The sequence below is a fragment of the Gracilinanus agilis genome, chromosome 6, assembly GCF_016433145.1.
Source record: "Gracilinanus agilis isolate LMUSP501 chromosome 6, AgileGrace, whole genome shotgun sequence".
NCBI lineage: Eukaryota > Metazoa > Chordata > Mammalia > Didelphimorphia > Didelphidae > Gracilinanus > Gracilinanus agilis.
Genome location: NC_058135.1, coordinates 79,764,460 through 79,781,897, shown reverse-complemented (window position 1 = coordinate 79,781,897; position 17,438 = coordinate 79,764,460). Strand labels below are relative to the sequence as shown.

The 17,438-nt window shown below is 37.2% G+C and overlaps 1 protein-coding gene across 1 annotated transcript in view; it reads left to right on the top strand.

Moving 5' to 3' along the window:
• Positions 1-17,438, top strand: part of TENM3 (teneurin transmembrane protein 3) — a 598,624-nt gene that overhangs the window by 563,266 nt on the left and 17,920 nt on the right. The window contains exons 22-23 of the mRNA XM_044682283.1: positions 7,422-7,597; positions 8,602-8,837. Of these exons, the coding sequence (XP_044538218.1) occupies positions 7,422-7,597; positions 8,602-8,837 (412 nt within the window). The remainder of the gene's footprint in view (positions 1-7,421; positions 7,598-8,601; positions 8,838-17,438) is intronic.

The following is a 17,438-nucleotide window of genomic DNA, read 5'->3' as shown; positions in this document are numbered from 1 at the left end:
TCCTTTCTACAATCTATACAACAAATGTTCATCCAGGCTTTACCTCTAGTAAGGGGGAAACCACTTGTTCCTAAGGTGTCCTATTCACTTTGGGCCCGATCTAATTGTTAGCCAGTTTTTCCTTTCATGTAGCCTGAATTAGCTTTTTGGCAACATCCACCCATTGCTCCTAATTCTGTCCTTTGAGGCCAAGCAGAGCAGATCTAATCCCACTTCTCCATAAGTGTCCTCCCAATCCTTGAAGAAAGCTATTGTATGCCCCTTAACTTGTCATTTCTTCAAGCTAAACATCCTTTCATTCATGGAATCCAATTTAGAAATAGATGGAGTCATTGAAATCGTCTTACCTAACCCCTTCTTTCAGACTGAGGAAATTATGGTCCACTGAGGATACATGATTTGTCTAAGGTTACTCAGGCAATAAGTAGATTTCTTTAGTCTTTTCTCATGTGGCTTGACCTCAAACCATTCACCATTCTGGTTGCCTTCCTCTGGATTCTATTCTGCTTGTCCTTTTGTAGATAGAATTGAACACAATATTCCAGTTTTAGTTTAGTTTAGTTTAGTTTAGTTTAGTTTTTATCAGGGCAAAGTGTCATAGTCTAATTCTAGATGTAGTACTACTCTGAATGCAGCCCAAGATTGCATTAGAATTTTTGTATTGTACTTCCCAGCCCAAAGATAATCAAGGTGGTGGGGGGGAGGGGTGAAGAACAGTCCTGCCTCTTCTCCATCATGAACATCACCATCTCATCTATGCTGAGCAATAGTCCTATATTCCTCATTATTTTCCCCCTCCTCCCTTCTTCCAAACATCCATTTTATTATTTGAAATCTTTGAACTATTATTTGGACTTCACCTTTTTTATATGATGAAGGAAACAATTGATTTATTTACATGGGGGAAAATATTTCTTAAGTGTCTGGCTATAGACACTTAGCTATGTGACCCTGGGCAAGTCATTTAATCTCACTTGTCAAACCCTTGCCAGCTCTTCTGTCTTAGAATTAATAAGACGGAAGATAAGGGGAAGAAGGAAGGAAGGAAGGAAGGAAGGAAGGAATGAAGAAAATTGAGTGATCTGTGGATCAGAAAGATAAAAAGAAAAGCTGACATCAGTCCTGTTAATTCATAATCCTTAAGGTCAGTTTTATAGTGTAGTGCAGTATGGACATGCTATGTGGCACGCAAGGGTAACTCATCCAATAGAGCACTGAACCTAAACTGACCCTGGGCAACTCAAACTCTCTTTGCTTCAGTTTCTTCATTGATAAAATGAAGAAAATAACAGACCTCTCCCAGGGTTTCTTTTTTTTTAAGGATTAAATGAGATATTTGTAGAGCACAGTACAAAACCACCCTATATAAAGCTAGTTTTTATTCTGTTTCTCCATAAACAGTATATGACATGTGAGGAAAAAGAGCAAATCCTTTTGGACTTCCCAATTTTTGTCTTTAATCAACTGGGTGTATTTAAGAGCTTATTAAATGCATGGTACATTTATTTTCTGGAATTCTACATTCCTCTCTCTCTTCTCTGTCATCCTCTTCCCTGCCCTCTAACCTTTATCTAACCATTTCAGTTGAATGTTTTGGCTTATTATTTTCCACTAAATTAATCGAATCAGATTGGTCATTTGGCCTTGGCATAAACAACACCATTACTTCTCTTATCTACTACATTTCTTTCTCTTTCCACCCTCACTTCTCGCCTTCCCCTTTCTTTTTTTTTTTAAGGTTTATTTAATTAATAATTAATTTAGAATATTTTTCCATGGTTACATGAGTCATGTTCTTTCCCCTCCCCTCCCATAGCCAACAAGCAATTTCACTGAATTTTACATGTGTCATTGATCCAGACCCATTTCAATATTATTAATATTTGCACCTGGGTAATCGCTTAGAGTCTACATCCCCAATCATATCCCCTTTCCCATGTGATCAAACATTTGTTTTTCTTCTGTGTTACTACTCCCACAGTTCTTTCTCTGGGTATGGTTAGTGTTCTTTCTCATAAATTCCTCTGAATTATCCTGGATCATTGCATTTCTGCTAGTAGAGAAGTCTGTTATATACTATTGTGCCACAGCGTGTCTGTCTCTGTGTACAATGTTCTCCTGGTACAATGTGCTCCTTTCACTCTGCATCAATTCCTGGAGGTCTTTCCAGTTCACATGGAATTCCTCCAGTTTATTATTACTTTGAGCACAGTAGTATTCCATCACCAGCAGATACCACAGTTTGTTCAACCATTCCCCAATCGAACAGTATCCCCTCATTTTCTAATTTTTTGCCACCACAAAGAGCACTTGCCTCCCCCTTTATTGCTGAATCTTTCTACCTTTGTTTTACTTGAAATCTCCCTGTCATTAACCAAATCCTTCAAAGCTGTTTCACACTTATAAAAAAAAAAGCAAGAAAGTGAAATAGAAGAAAATATACTTTAATCTGCACTGAGTATGTTTTCTTATTAATCCTTTGGCACTCTGGTTGGATGTTGTGTGGATCAGAGTCACTAAATCTTTCAAAGTTAGTTATCAATATTACTATAACTATAAAAAATCATTCTCCTGTTTTTTCCCACTTCACTTTAAATTAGTCTTGCAAAGTTTTTATGAAACCATCCCTTTCATAATTTCTTACAACACAATGCTATTCCATCACAGTTATATATTCTAATTGTTCAGTTATTCTCAAGTTAATGGTGTCCTGTACTTCTTACTCATCATAAATTTCTATTCTATTCCCTAAATTACTTCATTACAATGGGCATCTTTTCAGTTTCCAGTTCTTTGACACACCACAAAAAGATCTGTTAACAAGAACCATGAGAATTTTATATGTAACAGAAATATTGTTTGAAGAATAACTTGTGTGTGTACACCTCCAAAGAAAGAACTGATAAATAGAAATAAACAAGATATATTTATATATATATATGTATGTATCTTTTCATCAAATGATACCTTCTGTGGTGTAGGGAGGGAGGGAAAGACTTGGGAATTTTAATGTAACAAATAAATTTAAAAATAAAAAGACCTGCTACCTACATTTTTTTGTACATAGGGATCCATTTCCTCTTTCTTTGAATCTCTCTGGAGTATAGGCCTAGGAGTGGTATCTGTGGGTCAAAGGTAATTCATTTCATAGCCTTTTGAACATGGTTACAAATTGCTTTACAGAACAGTTAGACTAGTTCATAGCTCCACCAACAATGCATTAGCATGCCTATTTCCTCTATCCCCTTCAACATCCATAATTTCTTTTTTTTCTTACCATAACCAATTTGATGAGTGCAAGGTAGTGCTTTGGAGTTATTTTAATTTGTATTTCTTTAATCAGAGATTTAGAACATTTGTTAAATATGGCTATTGATATGGATAATATGGCTTTGATTTCTTCTTCTCAAAATTGCCTATTCATATCCTTGGACCATTTATCAATCTGGAAATGGCTCTTATTTTTATAAATTTAACTCCGTCCATATATGTTTAAGAAATGAGGCCTTTTTTCAGAGCAGCTTGCTGCAAAAAATTAAATCCAGTTACCTGTATATCTCTTAACTTTGGCTGCATTGGATTTATTTGTGGAAAAAAATTTATTCATTTATTTAATCAAAATTATCTATTTTACCTCCTGTGAACTGATCTATTCTTGTTTGCTCATGCACTTTTCCTCTATCCACAGTTTTTATAGGTTATTTCTTTCAGGCACCACTAATTTGCTTATGATACCCTTTCTATATAAATCATGTACCTATTCTGAGCTTATTGGGGTATACAGTGCAAGATGTTAATCTATGCCTAGTTTCTGCAAGACTACTTTCTAGTTTTACAAGTAATTTTTGTCAGATGGTAAATTCTTGCTCCAATAAATGAGATCCTAGAGTTTTTCAAATTCTTGAGCTACTGTGCTTATTTGCTTCTATATATTGTGTACCTCATCCGTTTCACTGATCGACATCTCTATTTGTAACTCAGTACGATATTTTTTGACAATCATAGCTTTATAATTTAATTTGAAATCCAGTCCTACTAGGCTGCCTTTCTTCCCATTTTCCCCTCATTGATTCCCTCAATGTTCTTGACCTTTTGCTCCTCCGGATGGATTTTTTTTTTCCTAGATCTCTACGTTAAGTCTTTGGTAATGTGATTGGTAAAGCACTGGCTAAGTAAACTAAGTTAGGTGGTATTATCATTTTATTATATCTGTTTGGCTTACCCATTAGTAATTAATAGTTATCCAATTATGTGGGTATCTTTATTTGTGTAAAAATATTTCCCGTGTGTTCTGGCAGGTAGACTCCCATGTACTTTATACTGTCTGCAGTAATTTTAAATGGAATTTCTCTTTCTGTCTCTTCCTAATGGGTTTAGTTGGTAAAAACATGCTGATGATTTGTGAGTTTATTTTACATTTGCTGAAGTTAATTGTTTTGAAATTTTTTAGTTGACTCTTTAGGGTCCTCTAAGTATACCATCATATCATTTATTTAAAAAAGTGATACTTTTGTTTTCTTGTTGCCCATTCTTATTCCTTTGATTTCTTTTTCTTGTCTTAATGGACTAGCTAGCATTTTTAGTTCAACACTGAGTCATAATGATGACTTGGGTATATGAGCCAATTAGGTAAAGGGCAACATTGCTGCCATATATCATCTATTCTTGATGCCGGCACTATTTCAGGAGTCCTCTGGTTTCCTTTTCGGACCTGGGTGTCTTCTCTTAACTCCCTTCCTATTCCTGAATGTTCTCCATCCCTACTGCTGCACCAGTTGCTCTTGGCCAATTCCTGCCCCAGTCAGTACATCTCTCTCTCTTCCCAAGCTGCCTTCAGTTGGGAAAATGACTCATTATGACTTTTTCTTGACTTTTATGTTCAGAATTTGGTCTGAACATTTTCTAGATTGTCGTAGGTTTGTGCTGGGTAGCTACAGAAAAAAAATGCTTCCTCTCACTGATTCTACCCATTTCATACTATCTAGAATAATTTCTTCCCTATTTTCTTTCCTTCTTTTTACTCCAAACTTCCATTTGTCTTCAGAATGTCTCTCTTAGCCAGTATTTCTCCAGGGTCTATTATAAACACACATTATATAATAATATTATGACCTATTCTATCCTTGTTTACTATTTTGCCTCTTTGACCCCTTCATTTTCCTACTACTTTAATTACAATGAAATATATAGAGATTAATCCTATTTCTAATGGGATAATAGTAATGACAGAAAAAGTACGTTATAAATTGCTTATATTAACGCAGAACCTTAAAACAATGCATCAGGAAAGTATATGTAGTGTCTGAATTCACAAAGTAAAATGAGGAGTTAAGATAAAAACTTCCTCAAGAGATATCAAGGTAACTGAGAAGTAGAGATGGGAGAGTATAGCATAAAGAGCACCATAACTTGGAAAAGGAAGACTTACATTCATTTCCCACTTTGAATACTCACTATGTGACGTGGGAAAGTCAGGAGTTGGCCTTGCGTTCTCCAGGCATCTGTTTCCATTCTCGACTTCATTTTGTAGTGTCAAATATGTGTAGTTGTGCAGATGTACTTTTAGTCTCTAAGGCAAATGTCTATGAAACTTTAGAATGCTTTTGTTGTTGCCATAATTAAATCCCTTGTTCTTTAGCCATGGTTTTCTATTTCCCTGCTTTCCCTAGTACAATCACCTTTTACAAAATTTTCCCTGGCACTGTCATAAATCGTAAAACCATGACACTTTCAAAAGACTATAATTTCAACTAATATACATCTAGAATATATACTTAAAATTCAAATTCTCTTTCCTTACATTTTAAACATCTTAATTTAAAATTAGTTTAAAAGTATTTTTAAAAGCTTTTCTTCAGGGCAGAGAATGTGAGGGGGAATGAAAAAATGACAGTAATTCAAAAAATAGTGAAACAAACAAAGGAAAAGAGCATTGGTGATCCATTTAAAAATATACAGGAGAGAGAGCAGCGAGGTGGCTCAGGGAATAGAGAGCCTGACATGGAGATGGGAGACTGGAGGTTCAAATCTAGCTTCAGACCCTTCCTCGTTGTACAACCCTGGAAAAGTCACTTTACCCCAGTTGCCTAGCCTTTACTGTTCTTCTGCCCTGAAACCAACACTTAGAGTTGTTTCAAATTCAGAAAGTAACCATATATATGTGTATATGTGTATGTGTGTGTATATATAAATATATATGGATAAATAAATAAATATATACACACACACACATATACACATAGGAGAGGGCAGAAAGATATTCAGAAGGATTCCCAAAAAAGAAGGATAGTAGTAGGGGCAGCTGGGTAGCTCAATGGATTGAGAGTCAGGCCTAGACATGGGAGGTCCTAGGTTCAAATCCAGCTTCAGACACTTCCCAGCTGTGTGACCTTGGGCAAGTCACTTGACCCCCATTGCCCACCCTTACCACTCTCCCACAAGGAGCCAATACACAGAAGTTAAGGGTTTAAAAAAAAATAGGACAGTAGTAGACGTTCAATTATAGGTGTGCATATATCCTTTTTTAAAAAACAAGCTACACTTAATTGAAATTCATGGCATTATGCATATATAATCTTTTTTTCCCTTCATATAAGAACACGTTCATGTTTGCTGATGTTATAAAATTCATAACAATGAAAAAAAATTTTCCAAATATATGTATCATAAAACCATTAAGCATACAAATGGGAAAATAATCAAATTACATTTCTTTAGATTGCCTAATTAAAGAATCACCTACCTATATTTATGCCAACTGAGATAGTTCATTGTCATCATTAAAAATATGAAAGTTAATTATTTACAGTGATATGTTCCAAAGAATAATGAAATAGGTGGTCTACAAAACACTATTTATTTAGAAAAGATGCCTTTGAACCAGTGAGCTATTTTCTATTTTATTCAAGTGCTTTAACGTTTTTCATCTGTTTTATATATTTGCATGCATGTATATATTCTTATTATACATGTAAAATAACAAGGTCACAATACATTGCCAAAGATGGCAGAAGATAGATATCCTTTTTTTCTTAAAAAGTCCATTATAGTAACTCCAGCCTAGTGTGATAGTAGAAAAAGACTGAAGAATGCTAAGGAATTTAATACCAGCAAACATGTTCCCTTTGAAATGGCAAATTAGATGTGCAGTAAGATTTTGGTCACACTTCAAAGAATAATGCGCTGAGCTGGAGCGCCATCCTGTTTACTCTTGCCCTCCCGAATGAGGTTTCTATATGTTAAACAGGCTTTTGACTACTTCAAAGAATGTTTGAAGTCCACACTCCACATATCTCATGCACAAAGACAAACATTCTCCCAAATTTCTGCTGCTAATATTATTTCTGCTCATTATATTTGTAAAGTAAGTAGAACCTGGCTTTTTTCTGTCAAATACTGAAAAGGTACCGCTTTACCTTTAGCTATGACAGTGAGGGCCGTCTGACAAATGTGACCTTTCCAACTGGAGTGGTCACCAACCTTCATGGAGAAATGGACAAGGCTATTACGGTGGACATTGAATCATCCAGCAGGGAGGAAGATGTCAGCATCACTTCAAATCTGTCATCAATTGATTCTTTCTATACCATGGTTCAAGGTAATAAAAGAATTACTATAAACTAATTTTATGATTTGATATTTTCTAACATCATTCAAAAAAGGTCTTTTAGGGGCAGCTGGGTGGCTCAGTGGATTGAGAGTCAAGCCTAGAGACGGGAGGTCCTAGGTTCAAATCTGGCCTCAGACACTTCCCAGCTGTGTGACCCTGGGCAAGTCACTTGACCCCCATTGCCCGCCCACCCTTACCACTCTTCCACCAAGGAGCCAATACACAGAAGTTAAAGGTTAAAAAAAAGAGAGAAAAAAAAGGTCTTTTACAAAGAATATAAGCACCCTTCTAATAAGGTTGCCCCCAAAACCAACCTTTGCATAATACTACTATAAATATATTTTAGTCAGACTCACTGGAAAGTTACAAAACTCCCATTATCTAATTTGGTTATCTATTTAGGACATTTTTTGCAAGAAATGATGCCCCCTGAATTTCTTGATTGTTAATTTTACCAAACACTATTTTTGCTAAGCCAGTTAATGGCATTAAGCAGAGGGAGAAAAATCTTCTAAACTCTTGAAAAAAGGAAATATATTGAAAATTGAATATACCCAGCCTCCCAAGACAACACTTTGTTGATTGTATTGCCCATGCCATAAAAGTGAAGCCTCCATTCTCTTAAACATAAAAATAATGTTGGAGGAGAAGGAGGAAGCCCTAAGAATGGACAGGGATTGAGAATCCTAAATACCACATTTATTCTCCTTCTACTCAGGCAATACTTTTACAACAAGCAACAATCAGAAAAAAATTATTTTTAAAATATATTTTAAAATAATTTTATATTACTGTATATTATAATGTATATAAATATATAATAAGTAAACATACATTTTTTTAAAGAAATAAAAGGCATTATTAAAGATGTTTGGCTTACAAATGCAGATCATTCAAGGTTTCAAAGGATTATTTTGTTTTTAATTGCACAACATTCCAGATGTTTATTCCACATCCGTGGTTCATACATTTCTGCTTCATCGCTTTTTCAGACCAGTTAAGAAACAGCTACCAGATTGGTTATGATGGTTCCCTGAGAATTATCTATGCCAGTGGCCTAGACTCACACTACCAAACAGAGCCACACGTACTTGCTGGCACAGCCAACCCAACAGTGGCGAAAAGAAATATGACTCTCCCTGGGGAGAATGGACAGAATTTAGTGGAGTGGAGATTCCGAAAAGAGCAAGCCCAGGGAAAAGTCAATGTCTTCGGTAGAAAACTTAGGGTAAGTAAACATTCAAAAATACCTTCCTAATCCTGTGTGTATATAGGAGGCCCGTGGGCATGAGAATTGCCCACTACTGAGCAGGGGCACTGGAGCTAAGCCCGTCAAGCTAGCAAACCTGCTTTCCATTTTCAATATAATAAAAGTTAATTTTGTCAGAAAATATTTTATGCTTGAAATCTATAAGGGAGAGTTGTTGTCAAGGCTGTTGAAAGTTTCTCTTCCTAGAGCAGCGGCCACAATTGAAGACTATATTTCTAGGACCTCTGCTGGTATCACAATGAAATTAATCCATTGTAAATCCAACTTAGCCACTCTAATGAATAATTAAACTAATTGATTCAGCAAGACAGTCTAGATTTCTAATTAATATCAGTACACCCTGGTTTCTCTTCTTCATACCTCACCCTGGCCAGGTCTGACTTCCTCCATGGAAGATGCAAAGATTAAAAAAAAATAAATAAACATTAATATGGAAGCAGGTCTAAGACTTATTAAGTTGGCACTGAGAAGGACCCAAGTGATAATCCACAAAATGGTTAACTGAACTTCTGCTGTTCTCCACTTGAAGGTGACTTTCCTCTTCTCATTTGGCTTCTCTTCCACCCCCTCCCAATTCTCTGAATCAACTATAGATTGCCATCTTCAGACACTAACTACTGCCTTTGTATTATTAATGGAACCCCCTATTTTTATTATTGTTCTGAGAAATACTCGGGTAATTCCTATTTCTGCTCTCGATGGCATAATTGATTTTTTGGTAAAATGTCCCTCTCTCTGTACCTTCACAATTTTGTAAGGCACTTTCTTTCCCCTCCCTATCCTACAGTAGGCCAAATATATCTAGCAGGCAAACTATGATTTATGACAGCTATTTGGTAAAGACAACATAGATTAAGTACTCAAAACTAGGTTGCCAGGAGACCACCTTAGGACCACAACAGACATCTGAGTTATTAGAATCGAACCTGATTCATTCATTCTATTAGTAAATACACTGCAGTTTATCAAATAAAGGTGAATAACTTTAGACAGTTTTTCCTGACTAGTATTACATCACTTGCCATTTTGTGCAAAGTCATTACAATCAAGGGAGAGAGTCCAGAACATAAAATGTGCCTTTTAATGCCTGTTATTTTTTTGGCTCCCCAAAAGTTTATGTTTTTTCTCATACTCACGGTAACAATTATTCACCTTGGCAGTCCCTCAGGGTGCAAAAATATCTACCCAACTCTGTCTCCATCTACTTACACGAAACTAAAAGAAGTATTGAGGCAAAAATGGTGGCAGGGACATTATTTTTTCAAGGAGTTTGCTAATGGCCATCCATCAACAGTTGGCAGAAGAACGCCGGGGTTGGTTCACAGGCAAACTACCAACTAAAAATGGAACATCAGAAGCGTTAACGTCTCTCTTATCATTCATTTACCCTCTAAGAAAGGATGTTCTTTGGGCTAAGGGACTTGGTTCATTCATTCATTCATTCAACAAATATTTGTTAGTTGCAGGTTTGGATTGCTGCCCCACCACCAAAAGAAAAAAAAAAAAGCTCTATGAATCACAGTTCTAAACTGATAGAAAGTGGGAACCTCCCCCCCGCCAAGGGAAAAAAATCCCTGCTCTCAAAGATTTTACAATCTACAAAGAACATTTATTTGTGAACAGTAGGTAAGCAAGGGTTAGACAAGGGAAAATGGGATAGGGACAAAAACAAATCTGATTAAGTGCTTTAGGAAAATACTTTCCTTTCAGGTAGCCAAGGAAAACTTTGAGGAATGACGTAGAGCCTGAGCTGGGAGATATTGTTGTCATACTTGTAGCATCTTTGAATAGAGTAGGGCAAAAGCGTCAGACTCCGTGCAGGCTGCCAGGCCAAACCAAATTAGTCAATCAGTAAACATTTATTAAGTGCCAATTATGGGCCAAGCACTACACTGAAGGTGCAAAAAGAGGCAAAAAACAGTTCCTGCCTTCAAGAAGCTTACAATCTAATAGGCTTAATTAATTAAAAAATTAAAATGTAACTGGGAAATGTTTAACAAAAAATGAAATACAGTGCAACATAGATAATGTGGATTTGTAAATTTCCAAATTAATATGCTGTTTGCAGTAATCTTGAGTTTGACACTACTGGATAAGGGAATAGGGTCAGATATCATGCCTGTGACTTCACTGGCATAAGGAAATTCCTTTACTAATAAAGGTAAGTAGTTTTCTCTGCGATTCCCAGTCTTAGAGAGGCTCCCGAAGCATCGTGAGACTATGTGACTTGTCCAGTGCCAGTCAGCCAGGAAACATCAAAGGAAGGACTTGAACTTAGGACTCCATAGTTCCAATGCCAGCTCTGTGTCTATTCAAGTCTTCAGCTGACGGGATAGATTCACCATCTACAGGAGGAATGTTTAAGCTTCTTGTAGAGGGCACGGTGGGGACGATGCTGTGACTCTTTCAGTTATTTCTATTATTTGTGCTTCTTCTTCTCTAAGTTTAAGGTATCATCTGGCTCTATAGTCAGAAACTCATTTTTATTCTTATAACCCCAACAGAGGCAAGTATCCCCAGGGATCACTTTCCTCCAAAAGAGAAGTAACTGATTGAATCTGTGATGAGTTTATTGCCCTCAAATTATCCACATCATGCTGGGTTATCCTCTAGATCCTGCCTTCCATGTGTGATGTTGTACCCCATGATACTGTCCAGTACCCTTTCTCTTTTACACTTTCTTTCACTGGTCTCATCAGCAATCAGGTGTTAAACTATCATTTCTATGCATATGACTCCTTAAGTCTTTCCATCTAGTCCTACTTTCTCCTGGGCTCCAGTTCTGTGTCCCAGCTGATTATAGGACATTGCTCCCTAAGTGTCTCTTAATTATCTCTAACTCAACGTAGTCCTCCCTTATCAGTCTTCTTCATGCCCAACCCCCAGGACCTTTGACTGATCTTCATATGGAATGGTTTCAAGTCTCATTAACACCCTGATTACCCTTCTCTGGATACAATCCAGCTTGTCGATGTTTTTCCTAAAGTGTTTTTGCCAAAAACAAAATAACACTTTACATGTGGTCTTACTAGAGAAGAATACGGTAATCTCTTTCAATTCTGTCCACCCTGCTTCTGTGAATATAGTCTAAAGTCCTGGCTTAATGTCACAAGATTTACTCATGTTGCTCTTAGGGTATGGTAAGAACGTCCAGATACCTTTTCTGTGAAACTATTATCTTGATGTGCCTCCGCTATTCTGTATTTAGCCTCTTGAAATTTTGTGCCCAAGAGTAGGAACCCATACTTATCACCATAAAGTATTATTGTACTAAATTCAGCATGTTCTACCCTGTCAGGATCTTTTTGTTTCCTGATTATTTAAACCAACATGTTAGCAATCTATTAAATTTCATAATCATGATATCTTTGCCTTCTTCTAATGTTGATGCTGATAAAAATGTTGAACAGAGAAGGGCTTTGGAGAGATCCCTCTGGAATTCCACAAGAAAACTCCTTCCTGGGTTGATATGTATTAATAACCTTTATTTTTAGAAGTTGTTCATTTAACTAGTTCCAAACCTACCTACATGTACTTTGTTCCTCCATTTGGTCTGCGGGACTAAAGAAAAAGACTGAAAAATGCTTTGCAGAAATCCAAGTACCCTGTGCCTGGAGCATGGTTTAAAAAAAAAATCTCTTACCTTCCATCTTATAATCAAAACTATATATTGGTTCCCAGGGAGAAGAGCAGTAAAGACTAGACAACTGGGGTTAAATGACTTGTGTGCCCGGGGTCACACAGCTAGACAGTGTTTGATGCCAGATTTGAACACAGGGTCTCCCATGTCTAAGACTGACTCTGTCTACTGAGCCACCCCCATGGATTGTTTTTTTTTTTGACAGAGCCATACTAGCACATAGTGATGACTGCTTTTTTTCCTCCTAGTATTCACCAACTCTCTCTTTAAATCAAGATATTTTTTTCCAGGACTAGAAATTAAAGCCTATTTATATATAGTTTGAATAATTTAATTTCTTTCCCATTTAAAAAAAAGACAATATTTTCCTCTCTTCAGTTCTTTGACCCCTCCTGCATTTGCCATATCCTTTTCAAGATCATCAAAAGCAGATGTTTAGTAATCACACTTGATATTTCTTCTCTAATTGAGATATAATTCATCTGGGCTTGGTGACCTGAAATAGTTAATGGCCACTATGTGCCTTCTTTACATCTTATCACTAGCATTAACTCTTAACAAATTGTGTTCATTATTTTCAAGTTTAAAGGTCATGCTTTCTAGCACAGAAAAAAAAATCAGCAAGGATTTTTTTTTAGTATGCAATATGTGCCACATAGTGCTAGTAGGCACTAGAACAAAATAAGGGCGGAGTGGTTCTAGCTTCTCTTGAAAAGTAGGATGATTTCATTCTTTATACTTGTACCCCCAGCATCTTTCAGAGGCTTAATAACTACTGGCTGGTTGATTGATCCTATTAATCCTAACTGTCATCCACCTCTGGCTATCTCTCATTTAATTTTGCTCTTTTCTTGAGATGAAGAAAAAAGAGGAAGAAAACTATATAAACCTCCAAGAAGTAGGACCTCAAGGAGGATTGAATTTGATTGGCCATTTCTCTTTGCCTGTGTCCAGATGATGGGAGTTCTCCAGTTTGGGAAGAAAACAGACAGTGCACAGAGGCATGGATGTTGGTTTCTTTTTAAATAGCAGAACCAGGATGCCTCAGCAAGACTTCTCGGGAAACATACGATTTTAAATGGCTTGTTCACTCACACTGAGAGGAGGTTTCCATCTGATACGCTTGATTGCTCTAGTTGATATATTTGATTGCTCTCACATAGACAATGCAAAGATCACAAGGGAGGGTTTCTTATTTTCAAGATAAGATTGGATGTGCCGGCTTTGACTACTAATTTCGGTCCTGTAAAGGGAATAAGGAAGGAAGTCAAAGAGAGGAAGTGCTGACATGGGAATTTGGATTAAGAATTGAACTGAAATGTTCAAAAAGCACAGAGAGGGACCAAGAGGGAGGTGGAAACGGGATACACCATCATCAACACAAATGAGACTTGACATGCTCCTCATCTGTAGCTAACTTCAGACTCCTTTTTGGCCCAAGCTCCATGTTCTTTTTTTCTACCTCTCATTATTTTTCTTCTGCTAAGACAGACCTTCTGGTTGGCTTTTAAGTTATCAAATTTAAACTGACTAAAGGCACAATCCTTACAAGATCTAAATTCAACCCTGGAATTACGTGTTTGCTGTCTCTATCTCACTGCATGCCTTATTCAGAATCCAAATCAAGTCCCGGAGAATAGATGTCTTAAAGTATACAGTACAGGATACTTGGAATCATTCGATGGGTGTGCATGTCTTTTCTGCTTCCAGAAAGGTGATGAAAGAGAAAAAGTAATGATGACACAGAAAGTGAGATTTTTCTTCTAAACCCTTACCTTCCATCTTAGAATCAATACTAAGACAAAAGAACAGTAAGAGCTAGGCAATAGGGGTTAAATGATTTGCCCAGGGTCACACAGCTAGTTAGTGCCTGAGGTCACATTTGAACGCAGGACCCCCTCCTGTCTCCAAGCCTGGCTCTCTTTCCACTGAACCCCCAACCTCTGAAAGTGAGATATTAAACAAGAGAACCAAAATTAATCCAGAGGAAGAAGAAATTTAAAACTAGACTTATCCAAAAATATCTTTTGGCATGATTTTTTTTAGGGAACTAATGAAATGGTAAAAATGCTTAAAGAAGAGTTTTTCTCCCTGTTCTATCCATTTGCTTTTTTTTTTTTAGACTGGTAAAATAGCAATGGGGAGGGGGGAAATGATATTTTTTTAAAAGGCAAGCCATAAGCCAACCGAAAGAAAATATATTAGAAAATGAGATATAGATCAATCAGAAACAGTAAAAAGAAAATGGAATCATAGAGCTCAGGGAAAGCATAAGAAGAATAAAAAACAAAGTGATTCCTTATCATGCATATAACAAAATCATAACCATTCTACACTGAAAGAGACCCCAGTGATCATCTAATATAACCATACCTGAACAGAAAATTCCCTGCTATATATTCCCAACAAATAATCATCCAACCTCTAGATAAAGACCCCAAATGATAGGTAAGTGTGGACTAAGTATGCCAACATTCCCCAGGGGAACATTCCTCCTCCCTCCCTACCATGGGCTGGCATAGCCAGACCACACTCTTTTTGCATGTTTTTATAAGTTAATCAAAGAAAGAACATTTTCTAAGCTCCTTCTGTGTGCTAGGCACTGGAGAACACATCACTTCCAGAGGCAGCTCATTCCATTTTCATATAGCCCTAATTGGTAGGAAATGAATCTTTCCACTGAGCCAACTGCCCCTAGTTCTGCCTTCTAGGATGAAGGAGAGTAAGTCTGTGCCCTCTCCCGGGGAGCAGTCCTTTAGACACCTGAACACAGTTTATAGCCAAATTTTCAGAAGTAAAAATATTTGCATAAAACACACATTATGTAAAGGTTGTTTTTCTTTGTCTGACACTAATACGTGACTAATACAGAGTATGTTTATTTTTGTCAGAACTGAAATTTAGCACTTTTCCTTGAGCCAAATCAAAGGCAATTTATAGCACTAAATAACCATATTAGCTTTAGAAACTGTTAGAGAATGCAGGTACTTAAAAGACCATTAGTGAATACTTGAAAAAGACCCAAGAAGTTCTATTTGGGGAACTAAATATTCTGATTTAAAAAATGTAGAGCTTGGGTAAATAAAGATTACAAAAGATGTATGTATAACAGGATACAAACATCTTGACCACTATGGACACAGCCTAAAGTAGGATTGCCACTGGCTGCGTGTGATGAATGTCTAGGATCTAGATGTCTAGGACCCACCTGTATCAAATGGATTCCCTGAAGGAAAGGATCAAGAGACGGTTTCCATTTTAGAACTTTAACATAACTATGCTTTCCTGATACTAGTACTCTCCTATCCCCTACATTCATTTTCTCTGTCTCTCTCTGTGTCTGTCTGTCTGTCTGTCTGTCTGTCTGTCTGTCTGTCTGTCTGTCTCTCTCTCTCTCTCTCTCTATATATATATATACACACACACACACACATATATATTCCTTTCTTTCTCTCTCTATGTCTCTATCTCTGTCTCTGTTTCTCTCACTCTCTATCTCTTTCTCTGTCTCTGTCTCTCTCTGTCTCTCTCTCTCTCTATATATATATATACATATATATGTATATGTATATGTATATATTCCTTTCTTTCGTTCTCTATGTCTCTATCTCTGTCTCTGTTTCACTCTCTATCTCTTTCTTCTTTCTGTCTCTCTCTCTCTCTCTCTCTCTCTCTCTCTCTCACACACACACACACACACACACACACACAAAGTCATGTTACCTTTCTATATCTGTTTCAAAGTCAGTCAAAGGGAATAATGTGACACCTGCCCCTACCTTCCTCATTTTCCTATAATTAGCCTCATGCCATCTAAGAGTTGTTTTGAATTTTTCCATGACAGACACTATCTAAAAATGGTGATGTGTTCAGCCCTACCTTAAAGAGCTGCACTAGAAAAGAACTTTCCGTGGTCCATCATTCGAGCACGTGGCAGCAATAATTTTGTTGATCTTCTGTCTCCCCCAAAAAAGTATTAAGAATATCTCTTTGTTACCTGAATGGAGGCTTCGACATTTAAAATGAATGATATCAAATTACATGATTCCTGAAAGCATGGTGGAGGAGAAGCCTGTCCAGAATATGGGCATCTCTTGTATTTTGCCTACTGTTTGCAGTGCCCACAGAGAGGAATGCAGAGGAGCAGGGGCAGGAAGAAAAGCTGATCCATTAATCCTCCATGAAATGCTGCCTGCTGGAAAACACAGAGGGTGGGGGTCTAAAAGCAGTGGGAACTTGTGTCTAAATCCTAGGCTTGGGTTAGGAATGTGAGAAAAGAGAAGGGGTACCTTCTAATTCTTTCCTTATTACATCAACTTGAAAGAGGATAAAAGAAAACATGTATGCGTTCTGTGTCTGCACCAAGTCCCCACCATCTGGATAAAAGTGAAGAATTCAGACAGCCATCCAGATGTTTTGTCTACATGATACCAAATATCCATATGCTTACAAATGCCCACATGTTTGGGGTGGCGGACAGCATGGTTAGCAAGCCTAGCCACATGCTTCTCTTTCCTCCTCTTGTTTCAGTGGTGTGCAGACATGGACACAGACAAAACAGGTGGGAGAGAAGCCAATAACAGATTCGACTAGCAGCAAGGATATTAACTGACATTTTAACGGCATTTTACAGTTTACAGAGAGCTGAAACAAAAACATGCAAAGTTACCGAGAGGCAGAATGGACCCATTTTCCTGTGGGAACTTGCCCAGTAGCCTGGGACTTGAACCTACACCTTCTGACTCCCAAAACACCATGCCGCCTTCCTATAACAAAGGTTATTAGTGTCAAAAGGGGGAGGGGGAGAAGCATCCCCTTGCCAGGGACCGTTTCCCAGATATATGTCTCCTAAACCACTGTGATACTAAATCTAAGGATCTTCTGAAATCCTAACCTGTTGAGTTCTGAGTAGAGGAAGC